This window comes from Galeopterus variegatus, unplaced genomic scaffold (genome assembly GCF_000696425.1).
Source record: "Galeopterus variegatus unplaced genomic scaffold, G_variegatus-3.0.2 Scaffold1051, whole genome shotgun sequence".
Classification (NCBI taxonomy): Eukaryota; Metazoa; Chordata; class Mammalia; order Dermoptera; family Cynocephalidae; genus Galeopterus; species Galeopterus variegatus.
In genome coordinates this window covers 253,602-274,103 of record NW_007727162.1, presented here as the reverse complement: position 1 = coordinate 274,103, position 20,502 = coordinate 253,602, and the positions used below count along the sequence as shown (strand labels likewise).

At 38.0% G+C, this 20,502-nt stretch overlaps 1 protein-coding gene across 1 annotated transcript in view; it reads left to right on the top strand.

The window, feature by feature from the left end:
- Positions 1-20,502, top strand: part of GADL1 (glutamate decarboxylase-like 1) — a 143,234-nt gene that overhangs the window by 24,310 nt on the left and 98,422 nt on the right. The window contains exons 8-10 of the mRNA XM_008574453.1: positions 4,896-5,012; positions 10,240-10,304; positions 10,536-10,617. Coding sequence (XP_008572675.1) covers positions 4,896-5,012; positions 10,240-10,304; positions 10,536-10,617 — 264 coding nt within the window. The remainder of the gene's footprint in view (positions 1-4,895; positions 5,013-10,239; positions 10,305-10,535; positions 10,618-20,502) is intronic.

Sequence of the window (20,502 nt, the reverse complement as noted above, 5' to 3'; positions counted from 1 at the left end):
TGTTCTCCCAGGTGGTTTCCAACCCAAAGCCCGTCCATCATTATCACCCCATATTGAGTCTGCATCTAGTATTTCAGTGGCAGAATGTCCTCTCTTCCCTAGCTGCTAGAATATATTAAAGCTGGAATGTCTGTTGCTGGAAAAGGCAAGTCATGACCCTGGTCACCTGCTGTGCTCCAGCTAAGGCTGGCCCTGACACCAGGTCTGTCATTATTTTGGTGCCTGCCATATTGCTTCTTGGACCAAAAGCCTGCTGGATTTGGTGCACCTACTTCACTGCTTCCCTCCCACCCACACAGCCTCTGCTAACAGAGCTTCAGGCCACTCTCTGATAACTTTCCAATAGGTAGCGACCAAGTCAGGTGTGACTGCTGAAAATGAAAAGCCCAGCTTCTGAGCTGGGATGTAAGTAGAGCTATCCTCATAGTAGTTCACGCTCTACGAAGGATGAGTTCTTTTACTTGTAGAAGTTTTAATATTATGTTTTGATTACTCTTTACTTTTTTCAAATTTTCATAAAAATCGCTTTGTCCTGGGGCATACTAGATCACTATCTTTGGTTTGAACTTCTGTACTAAAAAATTCTGCTGTTATTACAGATGTATTGGCTCCAGGTGTGTGTCCTACATTTCACTCTCTCTCTCTGTCTCTCTCTCTATTTTTTTTAGCATTCCAGTGACAAGTGGATTTGATAGTTATCTGGTTGTTCAGATGATCAGACTTCTTTGACCCTTGGTTAAAATTTTATGTAACAATCTGCGAGAAGTTTGTTCTGCTGTGAACCACAGATATTGCTTTCATCTTTTTTCTACAGAAGTTCCTGTCAAAAAGAACTTTCATTATGTCATTAGTGCTTGTTGGTGGGGAATATTGATTGTGCTTTTTGTATGGTTCATATGGTTCTTTTTTTCCTTTGTCCCTCCCTTCTCTCCCTTTTTTTTTCTTTCTTGAATTTTAAACTTTTCATTGCAGAAAATTTCAAGCATATACAAAACTAATATAATGAGTTTCCATGTACCTATCAAGCAGCTTCAACAACCGTCAGCTCATGCTCCTTTCCGCTTCCTCCTGTCCCACCAACACTAGATTAGTTTGAAGCAAACCCCAGACATCATATCATTTGACCTATAAATAGTTGAGTATATCTGTAAAAGATATGTGCTCCTACAAAAAGTACCATGATTATATCTTTAAATAATAATTTAATATTAGCAAATATTCAGCCTATATTAAAATTTCTCCCATTACCTTTAAAAAAATGGTTGGCTTATTTGAATAAAAACTCAAATACAAAATACACCTTGCATTTGGTTGATACATCACATAAATCTTTTCTAATCTAAAGTTCCCTCTTCCTTAAATACTGCATGTACTCACTCATAAGTGGAAGCTAAGAGAGAAAGAAGGAAGGAAAGAAAGACCACAGTGGTGCATTGGACTTGCAGAGGGGGAGCACATGCCTTGGGAGCAAAGTGGAGTGGGGGGGAAAGGGGAAGGGGGAGGGAGGATGAGGATAGTTGGGTGGGGGACACGGGGTACAATTGCAGTTTGTAGTAATGGGCATGCTGCCAGTACGGATGGATCTGGCCTTCACATCCTGGGCATGGTGGGGGGGGGGGCAAGTTGACAATCAGCGTTGTATCTCATGAATATTCTTAACCAATAAAAAAAAAGTTAGGAACAAAACAATAAATAAATAAAGCTCCCTCTCTTTTTTCTTTTTCCCCCTGCAATTGATTTGTTGAGGAAATCAGATTCTTTGTCCTGCAGAGTTTTCCACGTTATGGATTTTGTAGATATCAAGAATTGGAGACTCTTAAGTGCTCCTCTCCTCTGCACCACTGTTTCCTGTAATTTGGCAGTTAAATCTTGAGACACAATGAGATTCAAGTTGTGTTTTTTCTTTGCCTGGAAGTCCTCCTGCGTGTCATTTTTTCCTTCCATCAGGAGACATCCTGTGTCTTTTTTTTGTGATAACATGGGTCGGTGGGGTTCAGTATTGTTAGTCCATCTGTTATAAAGCCCCTCATCTCATGGATTTTACTGCCATTAATGATCATTGTCTAGACCTATTATTTCATTTAGTGATGTTCTAATTCATTTGCTCTTTCTTTATTTATTGGCAGGCATTCTACTACAAAGAAAAATATTCCCTCCTCTCTGGTTTCCCTAAGGAAACAGTTTGCACAGGCAAGGCAGGATAAATGTTTTATTCTTTCCCCTTATTTACCAATTTTCAAAATACTAAGTTAGTTGCCTAACATATCCTAAGGATAGATCCCCCCTTTTTTTAGTATCATTAAGAATTCATGTTTCTAGCATAGTGGGTTCTGTTTCACTGCAGTCATTATTATTTTTGTTGCTCAGATATTTGAAACTGACATAATCCTATAGTTGAGAACTTGAACAAAAGAAATTTTAAAAAGTAGAAGTTGCTTTAGGCACATTTAAAAGTAGGGCAATGGGGTTAGAATTGGTTCGTCTCCTCAGTTCTCTTTCAAGTTGGCTAGGACTTGAGTCTGGATTCACCAAGGACAACCCCTGCATCCATCCTGAGATAACAATACATGATGATCAGTTTTTTTTTTTCAGTAGCTTCAGACCTACTTGTTTTGTTCTAAGCTTTTAACTTGTATTGTTTCAGATGCAGGGAATAGTACATCAACTTTTTTCCCGCTGGAATTCAACTCCCTGACCAAGGATAATCCATGAAAAAAGTGTTGAGCAGTGACCTTTACTTGATGCCATTATAGAGATGGTGAAAACCACAAGGCATCAGAGGCTCTAAAGTGCTCATTAACAAACCAAAACTAGTATGACCACTGAATATTCAGAGGTATTTTTTGTGTATGAGTGTATGAAAGGACAAACTTTCTTAGGAAACATAGCTCATCAGCACATGCAATCAATGCTGTTTCTACTGAATTTTCTTATTCACAGCATGAGATATGGAGAAGAAAAAAAAAATGTGGAAGGTTAAATCCAGATTGCAAAAGTTTAATTTCTGGGCTTGATATTTATAGAAAGATATTTTTAAAAGGTGAGAAAAACTCATTAACGGGCTATAATAGCTTGCATAGGTATTTTCTCAGGACTGTCAGAATGTCATATAGTTTATGAGGAAAAGCCCAACCCTGAAAGACACCTTAAATGGTTTTAGTAAATTACTTTTTCTATTGCTTTTAAGGATTAATGTCAATCTTCCTTCATTTCATTTAGGTCACTAACATGATAAAGATGTAATCTGTTGGTAGTTGAGTATAGGGAAGGATTTCCAAAGCTCATGGTCTCCCAGGGCTTTGTCACCTACTGGCCTGGTTCTAAGAGGTTCTGGTAGATTGGATTTCATGTGTCACAACTGTCTCCTAAAATGGCAAATGGATTCATTATGTGCCGTCACTTTGATTCCTGTGCATCTCGATTTAGCGATGTGGACCAAGTATTCATGCTCTGCCCCACTTTCCATTGAGAAATAACATCTTTCTGTCAAAGGTCAGTTAAATTGGAATGAGTTTGGCTCAAATACAACAACACCTAGCAGTAAAGAACCTGAAAATATATTGCAATAACAATGCACTTCATGATAAAACTGAGGGGAAAAAGGGCTCCTTGCTAAGTGGAGGTAAAATGACTTTTATATGCAGTAAAAGTTCTTGTCACTTATTCGTCAGGTGCTGTAGAATCTTAGGAATCTAGTTGCTCTCCCCCCACCACCCACCCGTTTGTCTGCAAGTTTTCCCACCAGGGCACTTCTATAGTGAGCAATACATCTCTGCCACCATGTTGGGATCAACCCATTTCGAAACAACCTCATTTACTCTTCCTCTACCTAGTTTGCATAAAGTCCCTTAATGGGGGCCAAGATGCCTGGCTAGCTTGACTGAGATGACCATTCACCTCTGCACGTGCTCCCATGTTCTCCCTTCTCTCCCCCATTTCCTGCTACCTGTTCACACTAAAAGATGCAAGCATCAGCTGTATAAGGAGAAATAGTCATGGTAGAAGTGATGCAGGTTCTCTTTTCCAGTACATCCCAATGAATTTCTCTGTTTCAGTACACCCATTTTGGAGGATGGATTTTGGTGAGGTTGCCTTATCCCTTCTGATGCTGCATCTGTACCTGAGCAAATTCTTGGTTTTCTAATTGCACTTACTTTACAAGAAGACAGGCAGACAGGCCTGCATGGTTTCCCCTCAGGGCTGGTTGTTTCTCTTCAATTGTGCTCCTTTTTACTTAGGAGAAGGGTGACCATGCTGGCACTATGGAGGCCCAGTTTATTTCCCCAGGAAGGATTCAAGAATCATAGAGGATGTCAGTTTGTCATTGTGACTGAGGTTATTCACTTTCTATCTGGGCAACCTAACAACAAAAAATACTACAGAAAGGGCCGGCCCGGTGGCGCACTGGATAGTGCGCCGCTTGGGAAGCGCGGCGGCGCTCCCGTCCGAGGTTCGGATCCCACATACAGACCGGCTCCCGCTCACTGGCTGAGCGAGGCGCGGGAGCAACGCCGAGGCTTGCGATCCCGTTGCCGGTCCCTGGTCCGGTACGGGGGCAACACTGAGGGTTGCGATCCGTTGCCGGACACGGAAAAAAGACAAAAAAAAAAAAAAATACTACAGAAAGAAAATGATAGCAATTGTAAAGAGGATGTATAATGAGCTGGGTCAAAAGACTAATATTGTCATAGCGTTTTCTCAGTTTCCTTAATTTGTTTATAATGATAAGAGGCCACATAGTGGAGAAGTTTAAAAACACCCATTATTTTAATAATTATCTCCAAAAAACCCAAATAAATCTCTGGATGCATAACCCATTATGTTTACCAGTTTACTATAGGACAAACTTAGAGGTGAAGGTGACCATTCTCTTTGTGTGTGGATCCTTCCCACAGGGGGCAGCACCATTTCTTGTCTGTGCCACCTCTGGTACAACTGTGTTGGGAGCCTTTGATCCTCTGGATGAAATAGCTGACATCTGTGAGCGGCATGGCCTCTGGCTTCATGTGGATGTAAGTTCGTCTATGTGTACACATTTGTCTAACTTTGTAGTCTTTCAGTAGCTTCGGTAGGAAGTTTTTCATAGTCTCAGAAACTAAATGTGTGGCTCCTACTACTTTTGTGTATGCTTCTAATTTGGGGAAATAAGTATGTCATTTTCTGTAAGTTATAAAGGAGATGATTCCAAGACTTTATGAAAATTTTGTTTTAGTTTTCTAGATTCCATTTTATGTCCTCCTTTCCTGTGAACCATCTTCTTTGGTCCCCTGAATCTACTGTCATTGAGGTGTAAGGAACACCTTTTGGATTATGGAGTCAAAAGACTTTGATTTTGAATTTTAAATCTCCCTCTTCATTGTGATCTCAGCCCTTTGGCCTTCAGTTTCTTCATTTGTAAAGATGGAGATGGCTGATGTGGTCGGTAAAGTATCTTCTAGCTAAAATTATATGATTCCAATCAACTGGAACATGCAAAAAGCTACATTACATAATTGCACGCTATCATTAAAGCAGGCTTTATCTGGCTCTATCACAGATAATTATTTGAGACGGACTGGGATAATTTAAATTCTTCATAATTTTCTAATTTAAAGGATTGGCTTTTTGTAATTAATTTTGTAAGTCCTGGGGTTATTCATAATAAAGTTTTCCTTAAGTTAAAGACAACTTTTAAAATTCTTATTCAGGGTAAACAAGTTGAATTCAGCCAGTTATGAATGCCTGTAGAGCTTTTTGGTTTCTGTCTTCCTTTCTTCTTTTCTTCTTTTCTTTCTTTCTGAAGCCAGGAGTTAATTAGTTTGACTCTACTCAAGAAAAAGGACAGTTGAACATGCTATTGAGACTTTAGGGAACTTTCCTCTGGTGGGCAAGTGGTTCAGATTCTCCTTATTAGAAGAAATACTTCTTGACTTACTGAATGGAAGGTAACTGAGCATTTGGGGTGTAGTGGATTGAATTAAGTCCCCCAGAAACTCACTGAAGCTTGAATTTGTCCCCCAAGTCTTATGTATTAGAAACTTAGCACCTACTGTGACTGTTAAGATGGTGGAAAATCCTATTATGATAATGAAACATGGAGCCTTGAAGAGGTGATTAGATTGTAGGACCATGCAGTAGTGAATGGATTAAAAATGGTGGTCAGGGGCGTGGTTCTGCGAGGTTTAAAAAAGAGAGAAGAGAGTCTGTCTCTTTTTCTGCTCTCTCTGTTTCCACCATCTTGCAATGTGAGACCCCTGGGTCACTGTTGTCACTACCATGGCTCTCACCAGATGTGTTCCCTGGACTTCGGACTTCCCAGCCTCAGAAGCTATAAGCAATAAATTTCATTTTCTTATCAATTACCCAGTTCCAGGTATTTTATTATAAGCAACAGAAAAGGACTAATACATGGGGAATATACCTACACAAAATTTTATAGATTGGATTATATTATGCTTTCAAAGTAAAGTGACTATGCTATGATATGAAAAGAATTTTTCAGTAGTTCAGGGTTTTCATTATATGTGTGCTAATATTTGGTAAAAGCAACAGTCATATAATGCTCAGTAGAATTATAGGCTCTATTGGTATGCCAATGGCAGCACTTCAGGTAGATTACTTGTGACTTCTTTAAGTGGGATTTTAGTATTTGTATCTGTTCACATTTCAACTTATATCTTACTGATTTTTATAGACTTAGAAGCATAATAGTGCATTATGTTCTAAAAGATAATATGAAGTGAGTACTTTGGTAACTGTGGAAATAAGGAGAAAAATCAAATACATCAGCAGTTATATCTAAATATTCTACTCTCATAAAAGAAACATCAAATATGGATTATATAGTTTATGTAAAACAGAGTAACTACAGCAGTTTCAAAATTGAGAATGATATTAAGAGATTTATGGGGCTTAGCAAGAATTGTGATTTGTAAGTATGATTAAATAGCTTTCTAGGTTTTCTAAAAATTAAATGTTGAATTTTTGAAGAAAATACTCTTATAAGAAAATATTAAGGCCACACCAGATTATTCTATTTGTGCGTAGACGGCATCTGGCAAATGCCTGTAGTGTTAGATTAAATTTGACAACTGCCTTTCTGACCTATTAAAGAAATTAATCAACTCTAACAGTGTTCATCCATCCTTTAGTATTGCAGGTATTAAATCTGTTAATAAAATTTTATTACAGGAGCATGTAGTTTATCTTGAAGAAACTTCATAAACCATAGGTAGTTTATTAGCATTAAAGATAAAATATTAACAAAATTGCAGTAATTGCTTTGACCTCTGAGGAATCTAAAAGATGTTTTAAAGATTCTTTAAAATATTAAAAACTGGTATTTACTTTATCTCTTTTTAAAAATGAAATTATGATTATGTGTTCTTCTGGATTTTTTATAAAACCAAGTTGTCCTCATGCATATCATATTTTATTAATGCTAATATGCACTTTAAATAACTATATTTAACATCTCTGAAATTGGTATTTTAATCTCATTTTTTTTCTTTCTTAGTGATACACAAAAAATAGTGAATCTTACATTTGATGGTATCTTAAATTCGATTAATTATTATGCATTTTTAACAACGAAGTAAGAAAAACATTAGTTTTCTTAGAATCTTTTGCCTCCAGTACCATCTTCCTCTGTGAGAGCAACGTTCTTCCCGCCTCTGCCTCTGACTAGGATGCCAGGGCTGGTCCAGCTCTTCTTTGAAGCAGAGGCTGTGGCTACTGCAAAGCCTCACATTTCCGAGCAGAGCTTCCTAGTCTCTCACCCACTCTTCATTCTACGTCCCAGAGAAGGTAGTGAACATTGTATTTAAGACCACGGGCTTTAGCGGCTTCCAAATCTCAATTCCACTCAGGCCTCCACCTCCCTTTCAGGATTGGTTCTATTATTAATGTATTAACTAATTAATTGAAGAGAAAAATATATAAAATGGTATACTGAGGAGCCAAGTGTGCAGTAATAACCTAACAAATAACAGTCCTAATGAAGATGGAAAGTCAAGCTCCTTCATCATTTAGGTGACTGGTTCGATGTTCTTGCAAGTTGTAGAATTAGGAATTTAGAACGTGAAGCAAATAGAAATAGGGCATTGACATCAGAGGGTTTTTTTTTTTTTTATCTTTTAGCTGTTTTAAGGAATAAATTTGTGGATGAGCTGTTTCTAGCCCTGCCAAACCACTTTGTAAACCAGTGAACTCATGTCTTGAAAGAGTTCATGTGATTTTAAAACTTAAATCCAGCTCAGTAGGTTTGGGAGAATAGCATTTACTTTTTGGCGGAGGCAGAGGGTAATGCAGGGGACATGAAGGCGTGGAAGTGTGGGGTAAGAGGCAGGTGGAAAGGGTGGGAAAGTAAGTGGGCGTGGCTGAGCCTTACTCATTAACCCTTCCCCTAGTTGTCACTGGTAGGTTCTCACTGAGGTCGGGAGATAAAAGAATTGAGAAGAATAGACACTTAGTATTTAGGGTGTGTAATGGAAGTAAGAGCTTAATATCTAAATCATGTTAATGTTTGTGGGGGTCAAGATCTCAAAATCCAGACCTGGGGATCCTCAATTAGAAGGCCAGGATACAATTTTCCTGCATGCTGAGGACATTGCCTTTATAGCCCAGTCTTTGTCACTCATGGTCCATTTTGAGTCCCGGGGCGAGAGAGTGCAGCAAGAAGGGAGCTTGACTGACAACCCCAAGTCACCAATCCTTTATCTGGGAGTCTTTGGGATTTGCACACAAATCACCCTTGAGGTGCACCAGAGCTTGTAAGCCTTTGGGGACCCCATGAAGTTGCTGGAGACTGTAGTCCACATAATCAGGGCTGGAAGTAAGGTGAGACAAGTAAGGTTCAGAGAGCTCAAATTTAAGGAAATACTCACTTTGAGGGCCATGCAAGAGTTCAACTCAGATTGAGTTCCTCCTTAAATTGTGTGCCCTGGTGACTCACTCCCCTCACCCTAGTCCCAGTCCTGAATGACAGAGTTGTTTTTAAGTGCAATTTAAGGCCACAAAGTGGCTTGTGCTGTATTTTCTCTTCATGGGCTACCAATGGGCTCAGCTTTTGTAATCCTCTGAGGACCATGGAGATGTCTCATTTCCTTCATCTTCCACATCCATAGTGCATGCAGCCATGTTTTTCTATGTGATATCTTTATACATTCTAGGGTCAGAAATAGGATAGCCTTTGTCTATGTGCTGGGCAACTCCTGAACTCACCTCCTGCCTAAAGCATTTCCATTGCCCTCAATTCTTTGTGCTGTCCTCCCCCATTTGGCAAAATGGTCCCCTTCCCTAATTCATGATGTTATCATGAAAGAGAATGGGCTTTCGATCCCAGATCTGATTTTTATTATCTGTCACAGCTTGGAAAATTTACCTACCAACTCTGAACCTTAGTTTATCTATAAAAAATGAAAGTGATGATAACTCCATTCTCAGTGGGATGATGTGAGGTTTAAAGAAGGCTGGAGAGCATTCAACATAGCCCAAACCCCTTGGATTCTCTCGCTGTAGTCATCCTTCATGGTCTTACAGATTCAAACTTAGAAGTCTGCTTCATTTTTAAGGACCACACTGACTTTCGTAGTTCCTACATTGATCCTTCCTCCCTTCTCTTGAGACCTGTTGACGATGGCAGTTCTTTTCATTTCCTTTTTCTCAGCACCCTTCTCCTTTGCTCATAAGTTGTATAACTTCCTTAAATCCCAAGCTTCCTCTCTCCCACTCTCCCACCTTTGATTTGCAAATATTTCTGAAAGCTGTTTGGCTGAAAAGATCTAATTTTTCTTTAACAGGATACATTTCTGCCTAGCCCATCTTAGTGGGCCTTGTACCCACCTTGTCAATAATGTGCTCATTTACTATGTAGCATGCCAGCTAGCCCATGACTCCCACAGTGTGTATGGAAAAATGTCAGCATTGAGAACATGTCTGTCTTAGATTCTAAGTTCAACATGGCACGGACTGTGTTTTTAACCTCTTTTCATCTACCCACAGCTCAATTGGTTAATATGCCAATATCTTTATTATGTGGGAATTTAAGTTTTAAAGGTCAGAGGGAGTGCATCTATTGTGATGAGGTCCTGGTTGCCTGATTAGAGCCAGTGATCAAAATTTCCTGAAGGTCAAATTCATTAACATGACATAAAGTATCAAATAACATTGAGATTGTCACTGAGAGTTTTTTATGACCACCAACTGGTAAACAAATAATATTGAAGTAACGTTGTTTTGACTGTATAAATATCTCAACAGGCTTCTTGGGGTGGCTCAGCTTTGATGTCAAGGAAGCACCGCAAACTTTTGCATGGCATCCACAGGTAAATGTGGTTTTCCAGTGTGTAGCCAACTCCTATTTAGGCAAAGGAATCCCTTTAGATTTTGCCCATCCAAATCTCTTAAACCACTTAGACAAGAAATCCTGTAGAACGCAGCTTGTGTATGAGTACTGAATGTGGAATGTGGATGCTGCTAATGATAGTATTCTTTCTGCCCACAGAAACTAACTGAGCCCCTCCCTACTCTGTCCCTTTCTCTGTTTAACATGACAGGGCTGACTCTGTGGCCTGGAACCCACACAAGATGCTGATGTCTGGCATCCAGTGCTGTGCTCTCCTTGTGAAAGACAAATCTGTGAGTTTTCCTCTTAGGGTCTTTGGGCATTGAGGGGTTAAATCACCATGATTGCAGAGGGCTCCATTTTTGCTTATCCTTTGGTGACCTGGGCCAGCTGTAGATGAGGGTCTTTGGGAAATGTTGACTGCTTCAAAAGAGAAGATAAAAAGGCCCAGATAAAAGATCTAGTGTTTTTGCTCAGGTAATTTTGTGGATTTGATTTAGGTATTATATAATCTCATTAGTTACAGCAAAATGGTCTCGCTCATCCTCATTTAGATTATATTTTAAAACTCAGTTTTAAACATTGCCAAGATTTTTTTCTCCTTGATTAAGTCTGGGATTTAAGTTATCTTGAAACTTCTGCTCACTGCAAAAGTGGAACAGATGTGTGTCATACGTTAAATTGAATGTTTAATATGCTTAGCAAGGGCTTAACAGACCGTTTATTTGGGAAGATATTAGCACCGGGCTGATCATCGAATGCTGATTTATTAGGTTATTGCTTGCCTCAAGTGGTAGGTTCTTAGCTTCTTTTGCAACACTGGGGAGAGTTGGACACTAGTCTGGACTACTGTGGGGCAAGTGGGAAAGAGTTGTTGAGATTCCTCTGGGCAAGCGGTAAAAACTCTGTGTTTTTCATGGTTAAATAAGGATCCTTGTGGGAAGTGGCCCGGCTGGGAAGTGCTGCTTCATTCTTAGAAATACCTCCTCAGGATCTGTGTTTAGCATGTGGGTGATCCTTCTCAGGCATCTGTTCACAGTTTTTCTTAGGGGACTCCCTTTGCCAGTGCTAAAGTCATTTTCTGTTTTTAAGGAACTTATTTCAAATGAAAACCGCATTTAAATCTTGATACCTTATCTTGCATGTGTCGATTCACAACTCTTTTTTCAAACAAATTTTTGTGATATTTGTATGTTAATGCCCTGTGTGTTTTGACATGACCAAATAGAATGTCCATCAGAAATTAGGAGCAGAGTTGCATCTGTAGAAATAAACACTCTCAACTACATTGTATATTAATAAATTAAAACAAAACAAAACAAAAAAACTTTGGCTTTAAAAAATAAAAGTAAAAATAAATATTAAACTTAATTCTACCTATCAAAAAAAAAAAAAGAAAGAAATAAACACTCTCAAAAATATGAATCTGTTCCTTAATGTTTTATTAAGTTGGCTGTAGTGGAATGTGTTCAATACCATTTAACTTTTTTTAAGTTTTTAAATTGTGGGGTGACTGTATTAGTAACCGAAAGGTAGTTTAAGATTACTGTATCATTCGTGAACTAAAGAACATTATCAATTTTCCCACAGTTATATATTTAGGACATGACAGAGATAGGAATAAACCCAAGTTTTCTTTTGGTCTCTGTATAGGAACAAACATGCATCTAGCATTCATCGTTTATTTGCCAGGTATTTGACATTTTCTTTCTCCCTAATCATCCCATCTGAATGACAAACTTATCTGTGTGTTGCTCTCAGGAGTGGAAAATTTAGACCAAAAATTTCATGACTACTCTGTTAAATAACTTTCTAGCTTTTATACACCTTTTCTTGTTGAATGATATTTGAGTGATTTAGCCAAAAGTTGTTTTACTTTTATGTACTTGAGGCAATTTAAATTTTTCTGGATCGTGTAACTCCTTAACAGGGGTTAAAATTTTATTTTTTCGAAGAATTCATTCCTGAATCTCAAGGACAACAATAATACCTGTATCTACTCACACGGCAGGAATTAAGAGGTTAGGAGAATTGCATTCACTTTTGAAAGAATCGAGCACTTTGAAAATATTGCCTTTTTTAAAAATAAAAAGACGTTTTTCAATTTAAATGGAATAGAACACTGAACCATGAGAAACGAGATATGACAATCAGTTTAACTAGTTTTGTGTTGGCAGTTTTCTGTCTCTTTTGTGCCTGTTTTCTGCCTCTGTTGTTCTCTTCAATAATCATTCATTCATTCCTTCAACCAGCACTAACTGATCTGTGTAGGCCAGGCACTGTGCTTATAACTGAACATAAGGCAGACGTATTTCCCATAGACAAAGAGTCTATAATCTCACAGAGGCGACAATGGACAAAATGTACATATTTAATTCTTTAATTGCTATTTGACAGGTACACTGAAGGATGTCAGCCTTTGTTGATTGTAAAATCAACAACCATTCCAACCTCCTTCTTAAGAGGAGAAGGAGTATTCACCCAATACTCACCTAAACAGCCTCCCTTGCAGTCACCATATGACCTAGATCTGGCCAAGGTAATATAGGGGAAATGGGATGAGGGCTTTTGAGAAAGATTCTTCTCTTTGATAGAGGTGATATACAAAAGAGGAGAGCATTCTTCCCTCCTTTTCTACCTTGAATGCAGTAGTGTAAGAAATAATGCATGGATCTCTGAAAGCCACTTTGTTGCCATAAGGCAATGACCTTAAATTAAAAAGTGAACATGTTGGGTACTGACAGTCAGCTCTGTGCCCCATGAATATATTATAATCAATTAAAAAAAAAGTGAACATGCCCAGAAAGGCAGAGGAGGAAGGGGAAAGTCTCGTTCTTGGATAATAATTTTGCAATGTTGCAGCAACCCTGGAACTTTAGACCTTTTCTGATATAAAGTAATTAAAATTAAGTGTCCTTATCAATATATTGACAAAATAGAATTTTTAAAAAAGCAATAAATAAAAACATAAAAAAAATGAAGTGTCCTCATTTCCCAAACCATCTCTATTGGGTAATCTGTTACTTTCAAACAAATGCATTCATTTGATAAAGAGAAGAGTATATAGTATTTTGAGAATATGTAGCAGAGAGACCTGAGATATTCTCAGGAATGGGATGTACACATTCTCTAAGAAAGGAAGGTCCTTTTTTATTTTAGAAACTGAATGAAGTCTACTGTAGCTGAAGCACAGAGAATTATGTGAAGACTGACATGAAATGAGACTAAAGGATTAAGCAGTGGGTAGATCATGCAGGATCTTAGAGACCCTTGTAGTGATTTTAGACTTCAAAACAGTGGAAGAACTTTAAAACCAGGGAGTAATCTGAAAGATTTTCATTTAAATGAAAATTTAAATTTCAAAACAATGAATTGGATGGGAGCAAGAATGAATACAGGACTAAGAAAAGTCTTGCAGCATCTAAGAGAGAGTTGATGAGAAAGAGGTGGAAAAATATGGCAAAATTCAAGATATATTTTAGCTGTGAAGTGGACAGGACTGAATTATCAATTATATATGGGATATGAGGGAGAAGCAGGTGTTTTGGTTGACTCCCTGATTGATACAGCAACTGAGTGAATGATCCTATTTAGGAAGATGGAGATCACTGGAAGAAAGATTTGAGAGTGAAATATCTTTATTTTGGTGCTGAACATGTTAAATTTGAGATTCTTATGATGTACTTAAGTGAGAATGTCACAAAGTCCATTGTCATATGGATCTGAATCTAGTAAAAGTGGTCTGGTCTGGAAAAGTCTATTAAGGAATTGTTGATATATAAATGTTATCTGAGAATTGTATGCCTAGGGAAGAAGTTTGGAATATGAAGAGAAGAGGACCTAGAACTTAGACCCGAAGAACTTCAGTGTCTAAAGATTGGATAGAGCAGGAGGAACTTTCCATGAAGGCTGAGTCAGAATGGCCGGTGAGGTAGTAGGAAGACCAGGAAAGAGTGATGCCAACAAAATCAGAGAAGAGCATAGGAGAGAAAAAGTATTATTTTTTTCTTACCCATTGCAAGGTTCATGGCTGACACTCCAGTGACAAAAGACAGATTAACAAGAGAAAACATAACAGATTTACTTAGCAAAAGTGTTACGTGATATGGGAGCCTTCACAGATGAAGACCCAAAAGACACAGGAAAAACTGTGTGCTTTTATGGACAACAGTGCAGAAGTGTGATTGGAGGACAAAAGGACGTCATCAACTAACAGTAAAAAAGTGGGGGAACTGAGAAAGGCCTGTTTGCTCAGATTCTTGTTGGCCTCTGGGTATAGGGCAGAACTCCTCTGGAATAAGGATCTTATGACCTACTTACAAGGGAGGTAGATCAGAAAAAATTGTATGACCTGCTCCAGGGGAGAAAGATGGGAGAAGACCACAGTGACCTCCAAGGTGCCATATTTTGGGGCAGCATGTTCTGAGTCCCAACAAGTGCTATGTGAATGACTTTCACCATTCATGTCACAGCTTAAACATCACCTTCTCAAGAAAGAGTTCCCAGCATCTTCCCATTATTCTTTTTAGATTCTCTTTCCCTCCTTTAAAGTGCTTATTGCTATTTGTAATTATGATTTCTCATGTAGTATCTTTCCGCCCACCTTTGAATGTAAGCTGCATAAAGAGAGGGACTATGTCATTATATTCACCACTGTGTCTACAGTGCCTAGCAAGTATTCATTGAAAAAGGAATAAAAACTAAAACTCATTGAAAAATCTAATGATTGATTAAACACATTAAAAATCCTTAGAAAGGAGAAAATATTTGCAAAATATACATCTGACAAAGGATTAATATCCAGAATATACAAGGAACTCAAACAACTTTAAAGCAAAAAACCAAATAACCCAATTAAAAAATGCAAAAAGGAGCTGAATAGGCATTTCTCAAAGGAAGATAAATGAATGACCAACAGACACATGAAAAAATGTTCAACATCACTCAGCATTTGGGAAATGCAAATCAAAATCACTTTGAGATTCCATCTCACTCCAGTTAGGATGACTAATATCCAAAAGACTGAGAATCATAAATGCTGACAAGGTTGCAGAGAAAAAGGAACTCTCATACACTGATGGTGGGACTGCAAAATGGTGTGGCCTTTATGGAAAATGGTATGGATGTTCCTCAAACAATTACAGATAGATCTACCATATGACCCAGCTATTCCACTGCTAGGAATATACCCAGAGGAATGGAAATCATCATGCTGAAGGGATACCTGTACTCCCATGTTTATTGCAGCAGTATTAACAATAGCCAGGAGTTGGAACCAGCCCAAATGTCCATCATCAAATGAGTGGATAAGGAAACTGTGGTATATCTATGCAATGGAATACAACTCTGCTATAAAAAAGAATGAAATACTACCATTAACAACAATGTGGATGGACTTAGAGAAAATTATATTAAGTGAAACAAGTCAGGCACAGAAAGAGAAATACCACATGTTCTCACTTATTTGTGGGAGCTAAAAATAAATAAATAAATAAACAAACAAATAATGAGTAGGTGGGGGGAAGAAGACACAACAATCACAACAATTCCTTGAACTTGTTAAGACAAGTGAACAGATATGATGTGGTGAGGGGGGATGAGGGGGGGAAAGAGGAACAGGTAAAGGGACATGAAAATCAACTACAATGTATATACAGAAGTTAAAATTTAAAAAAATATCCTTAGAAATGTCTGCCTTCGGGTCAACAATAACTGGAAGTTTTCCATTTTTTCCTCAACCCAAATTATTCTTTTTGAGATCTCTGAGATACAATGATTAAAATCATAGTCGATGAGTTCTGGTACTTAGGTCCTAACACAGGCTTGAGTATACCTTCAGCAGTATCTGATGAATAGTGATTTTAATTTGGACTTACTTCTCCAGTTGATGTGAGGGGATAACTCTAGTTTAAAAAAAAAAGAAAGAAAGCAAATTACTTAGTGAATATACTGCTTTTAAGGAAAAATTAATCCCCTAATTTGTACCCCAAAGCCCTGACATTCACAATGCTGTTTTCCTGATTGACTAGCTGGTAGTGTTTGCATTTTTAATTTCCTGTGTTAGTAAAGAAGACTGCTTCAGAAACAAAGCCTACCTGTTGCTCTCGAAGTTGTGGTATCACCAATCCTCTTTGCATTGTAGGGATAAAAAGAAATCAGGGATTTAAAACAAATCTGTGATTATAAATAGGTTGACTTCAGATGTAAATACTGGATCTATGTGACTGTTTTGGATCAAAGACAGTTTTGACACTTTGATCTAAAATAAAAGGCGTATTCTAAGAACCAGTTGCATGAATGGTGAAAAATCTCAATATCGACTTTCTGATTTGCAGTGTTAATTAGAAGGACATTTTAGTTTTAAAAAACCCAACAGATAGATGAGAACATGAAATGTGCTAATCAGATGGCTTGTTGAATATAGATAATTCCTTTCCATATCTACCTACCATTATTACTGGATTAACTCACAAAGCCTTCCTGTTGAACCTAGCAGCTACAGAGAATTTAAGTGATGTATTTCCTTTCTTTCCTTTTTCTTTTTCAGAAAGACTAAATTGACACTATGGATTTTTAAAAATCATGTCTATTTTTATTTTTTTATTTTAGAAGTAATTCATATTTATCATAGATGAATCAGAAAATTCAGATAAAGGGAAAGATGAAGAAAAAGGGATATGGAATACTAATACCTGAAGATGCCCTTTATATATTTCCCTATGCATGTGTACATTTAAATATATACATATGCACCATACCTAATCTACAAAATTTGCAGCATATTTTGCATGCATTTTCAGTTTAACATAATTGTGAACATTGTTTCACATCAATGTGCATTCTATACAATTTTTTTTTTTTTGTAGCTGTCTGGTACAGGGATCCGAACCCTTGACCTTGGTGTTATAATGCATTCTATACAATTTTGAGTAGCTGCATAGTATTCTATCATTTCAATATCCTGTAGTTAACTTCACCAACTAGATGGTTTTCATGTTTAGCTATTACAAACTTCGTTGCCATCTTTGAAGCTAAATCTTTGTGCATATCCTTTAGTATTCTTTTAGGATAAATCCGTACAAGTGAAAGAACCATGGTTAGCTTTCATAATGCTTTTTTTTTTATACTCGTTTCCTAATTTTCCTTCAAAAAATTGTTTATGTTCTCACTTGCAGACTGTGAGTGTGTGTGTGTGTGTGTGCATGTGTGTGTTTTAAGCTTTGACATCAGAGGGATATTTAGTTTTGTCAATTTGATGGGCAAGACATTTGTACACATGTGAACATAGATGCAAATATTTTCCTTCTAGTTTTATCTATTGACATTTTATACCTCCTTGTTGGGAAAATAGAATGGTTTGGTCAGGGCCCTCACATTGGGTTCAGGTAGGTGTGGTTTTAGCACATCCTTTGTAAGCAAGTTGTGTGTGTGTGTGTGTGTGTGTGTGTGTGTGTGGAGTTAGTGCGCATGCGCACCAATGTGTCATTTTAGCTTTGTTGCTATTTTTGTGTTCTTGAGAGAGAGAGAGGAGGTAGAGAGAGAGAGAGAGAGAGAGAGAGAGAGAGAGAGAAGAGAGGAATTTTAGTGAAGCATGCAGGTGGGCATCTGCCTCAGGCGTCTGCCTGGCACAGCCATGTTTTTCCAAACCTGTGGCTTCCAAGGACCTTTTGGCCGGTTGCCTAGCTCATAGACCTGCGTGAAGGGGTCTGGTGACCCAGCCTGGTCTGTGAGCGGTTTGTGACCCAGTCTGTGAGTGGGCTTGAGGGGTCTGGGAGCTCCAGACCCAGCCCTAGCTCAACAATCGGCCCAGTTGGCAGGATTACCGGGATGTGAAAGAGCTCGACGACTAGTGGCCACGGAGCTTTGCACTCCTCAGGGATCTTCTTTGGCTTGGGAAATTGACATGCAATTCCAGGCTACCTAAGATTCAATTGTGAGGACTTGAAGATAAGCTTGCAATTCTTTCCCTTTCATCATTCTAGATGAGGCTCAGAATGTAGACCCAGTTTTTCTTTAGGTGACAGAGGAGCAGAAGAGAAGCAGGAAATTCACTGGATACATAGTCATTGAGGATGTGCTATGGGCCACACATTGTGGAGCAAAGCAAAAAGAAAAAGGAGATTAATGTCATTTCCTAGCGTGTTCCCCCAGGAAAAGGCAGAGAATTTTTGCTGGAATGCTACACCTGAGAAATGAGTTATGTCTCAGCCCCACTTTCATTTCTATTCTGAATGATAATTGATATTTCAATGACAGCTATTACATACCACTTAAAAAACTGTGTGAGGAAAGAATGAAGGGAGAGGAAATAGATTTTTTTCAGAGAGAAACTAGAATGAACTGTATCTGTTTTTTGTGAGGATTTATTTTTTCAGCTCTCGTTTTTCTTCATAGAGTTCCTCTGGAAGTGCCAGTAGACAGTTTGAAAATACCGAACAATCGGATCATCAAAGAAATTTTTTTCTCTCATGCCAGGGAACACTCATGCTTTCTCTATACATGTACATTATAAATTTCTTTAGAATTACAGCCTGCTAGCTAATGTAGCAGAAAAAGGGGAAGGTAGGTGTTCAAAATTGATTCAGAAAGAGAAACATTTGGTTTGTAGGAGATATATCAATCTCCTGTACTTGGTGCTGCTAAAATTGTTCTGCATATCTGAGTGTTCTTGCTTGAGCTAGGAAAATTCTTCCCAGACCTTTCAGCGAGGTTGAGAATTGCATCAGCTGGCAGAAGTCATCAAATTTATGATTGGGAAATAACCTTTTTCTTTTTGAATTTCTGAGTTTTTAAAATTATAATAAATAGCAGGTCATTTTATTTTCATGAGACTTGGGAAATTTCTGTGCATATGCTTATATATATGGGTGTTTCACATTAAAAACACATGATGTTATCACTAATAATGAACACCTTTATCATTTTTTCTTTCCTTCTCTATGAGATAAAGGAATATAATAATGTTGAGTTTCATGTGTTCAAAATCCATTATGTCTTTCTCCTCCAAACAAACCAATAAAATTAGATTTTAGAATTTATTTATTAGTATTATCATTGCCATTAATTTTAACAAGGGAATTTGTATTTTGTTTTAGACCCATGCTCCATATAGCCTAATATATTAATTCTATTGCCAGCTGTGGCTCCAAGAGATGTGTTATTACGTAGCTGTGGTTGTACTACCAGATTTTGGTCATTAGTTACCATCTAGTTATAAATGTGTGTCGGTCAACACAGAACTTGAGCAGCTACCACCAGAGCCCACTCCATGGTTCTTGGAATCATCTTGATAGTGGACTATGAGCTGCTAAGGACAGAATGGGTCGTATTTACTACTATAATTTCACTACTGAGGACAAACTGTGGCATTCAATTAATGCTCAATAGAAAGGTTTCCTGAAGTGGCTGAATTTGTGTCTGTTTCTAATACAACCAAATGGTTGTGCATTTTAAATTTGTTAACCACAGTGTGAAAGAAGTCTGTTCTTTCTCATGTCTCTTATCTTTCGCGTCTGAAAGAGTGTCCCTTCTTGCCAGTATATAGGAAGCTTTTCTGATGGGGTATGGAGATTATCACTTGTTTTATCCATATAGTTTGATACATCTATTACCTCCTCACATCCCATCTCGGGTAGGCACTTAGAAAAAAGTTCTTACTCTAGACTGTGCCAATATTTGGCCTTTTATCTACATGCCTCAGAAACAAGTAATAAATCAGTGACTCATGCTTTCCTTTTCAGAAACCATATTGTCTTTCCCCTAGGAAGTTATTTTTGTTTCAGTGTCTAATGATGCTCTTCTTTATTGGATACTGGACAAGCGGAAGAGAAACTTGCTTTTCTAAGGTTCCCTAGGTCCTCTTTTGACCCCTTCTAATGAACAGAATGACATTCACAATCTGCCAGTTTGCTGGCAGTGGCTGTTTGTAATGCTGGATCTGGCATCTTGGCCAACAGTTTCCCAATTTCATCCTTGAGTTCCTTCAAAACACTTGGGAAACTGCCACCTGGTCCTTCTGATTAAGCTGCATTTATTTCGCCAGTTTGGCTTAGATGAGTTGGGGTTTTGCCCACTACTGGATTTCATATTTTCAGCCTGTCTAATTCTGGAGAACCCTGAGGGTGTGGGAATCTCTCTAATACCCTTCCAGGTAAAGAAGTCACTTATCTTGGCAGCCA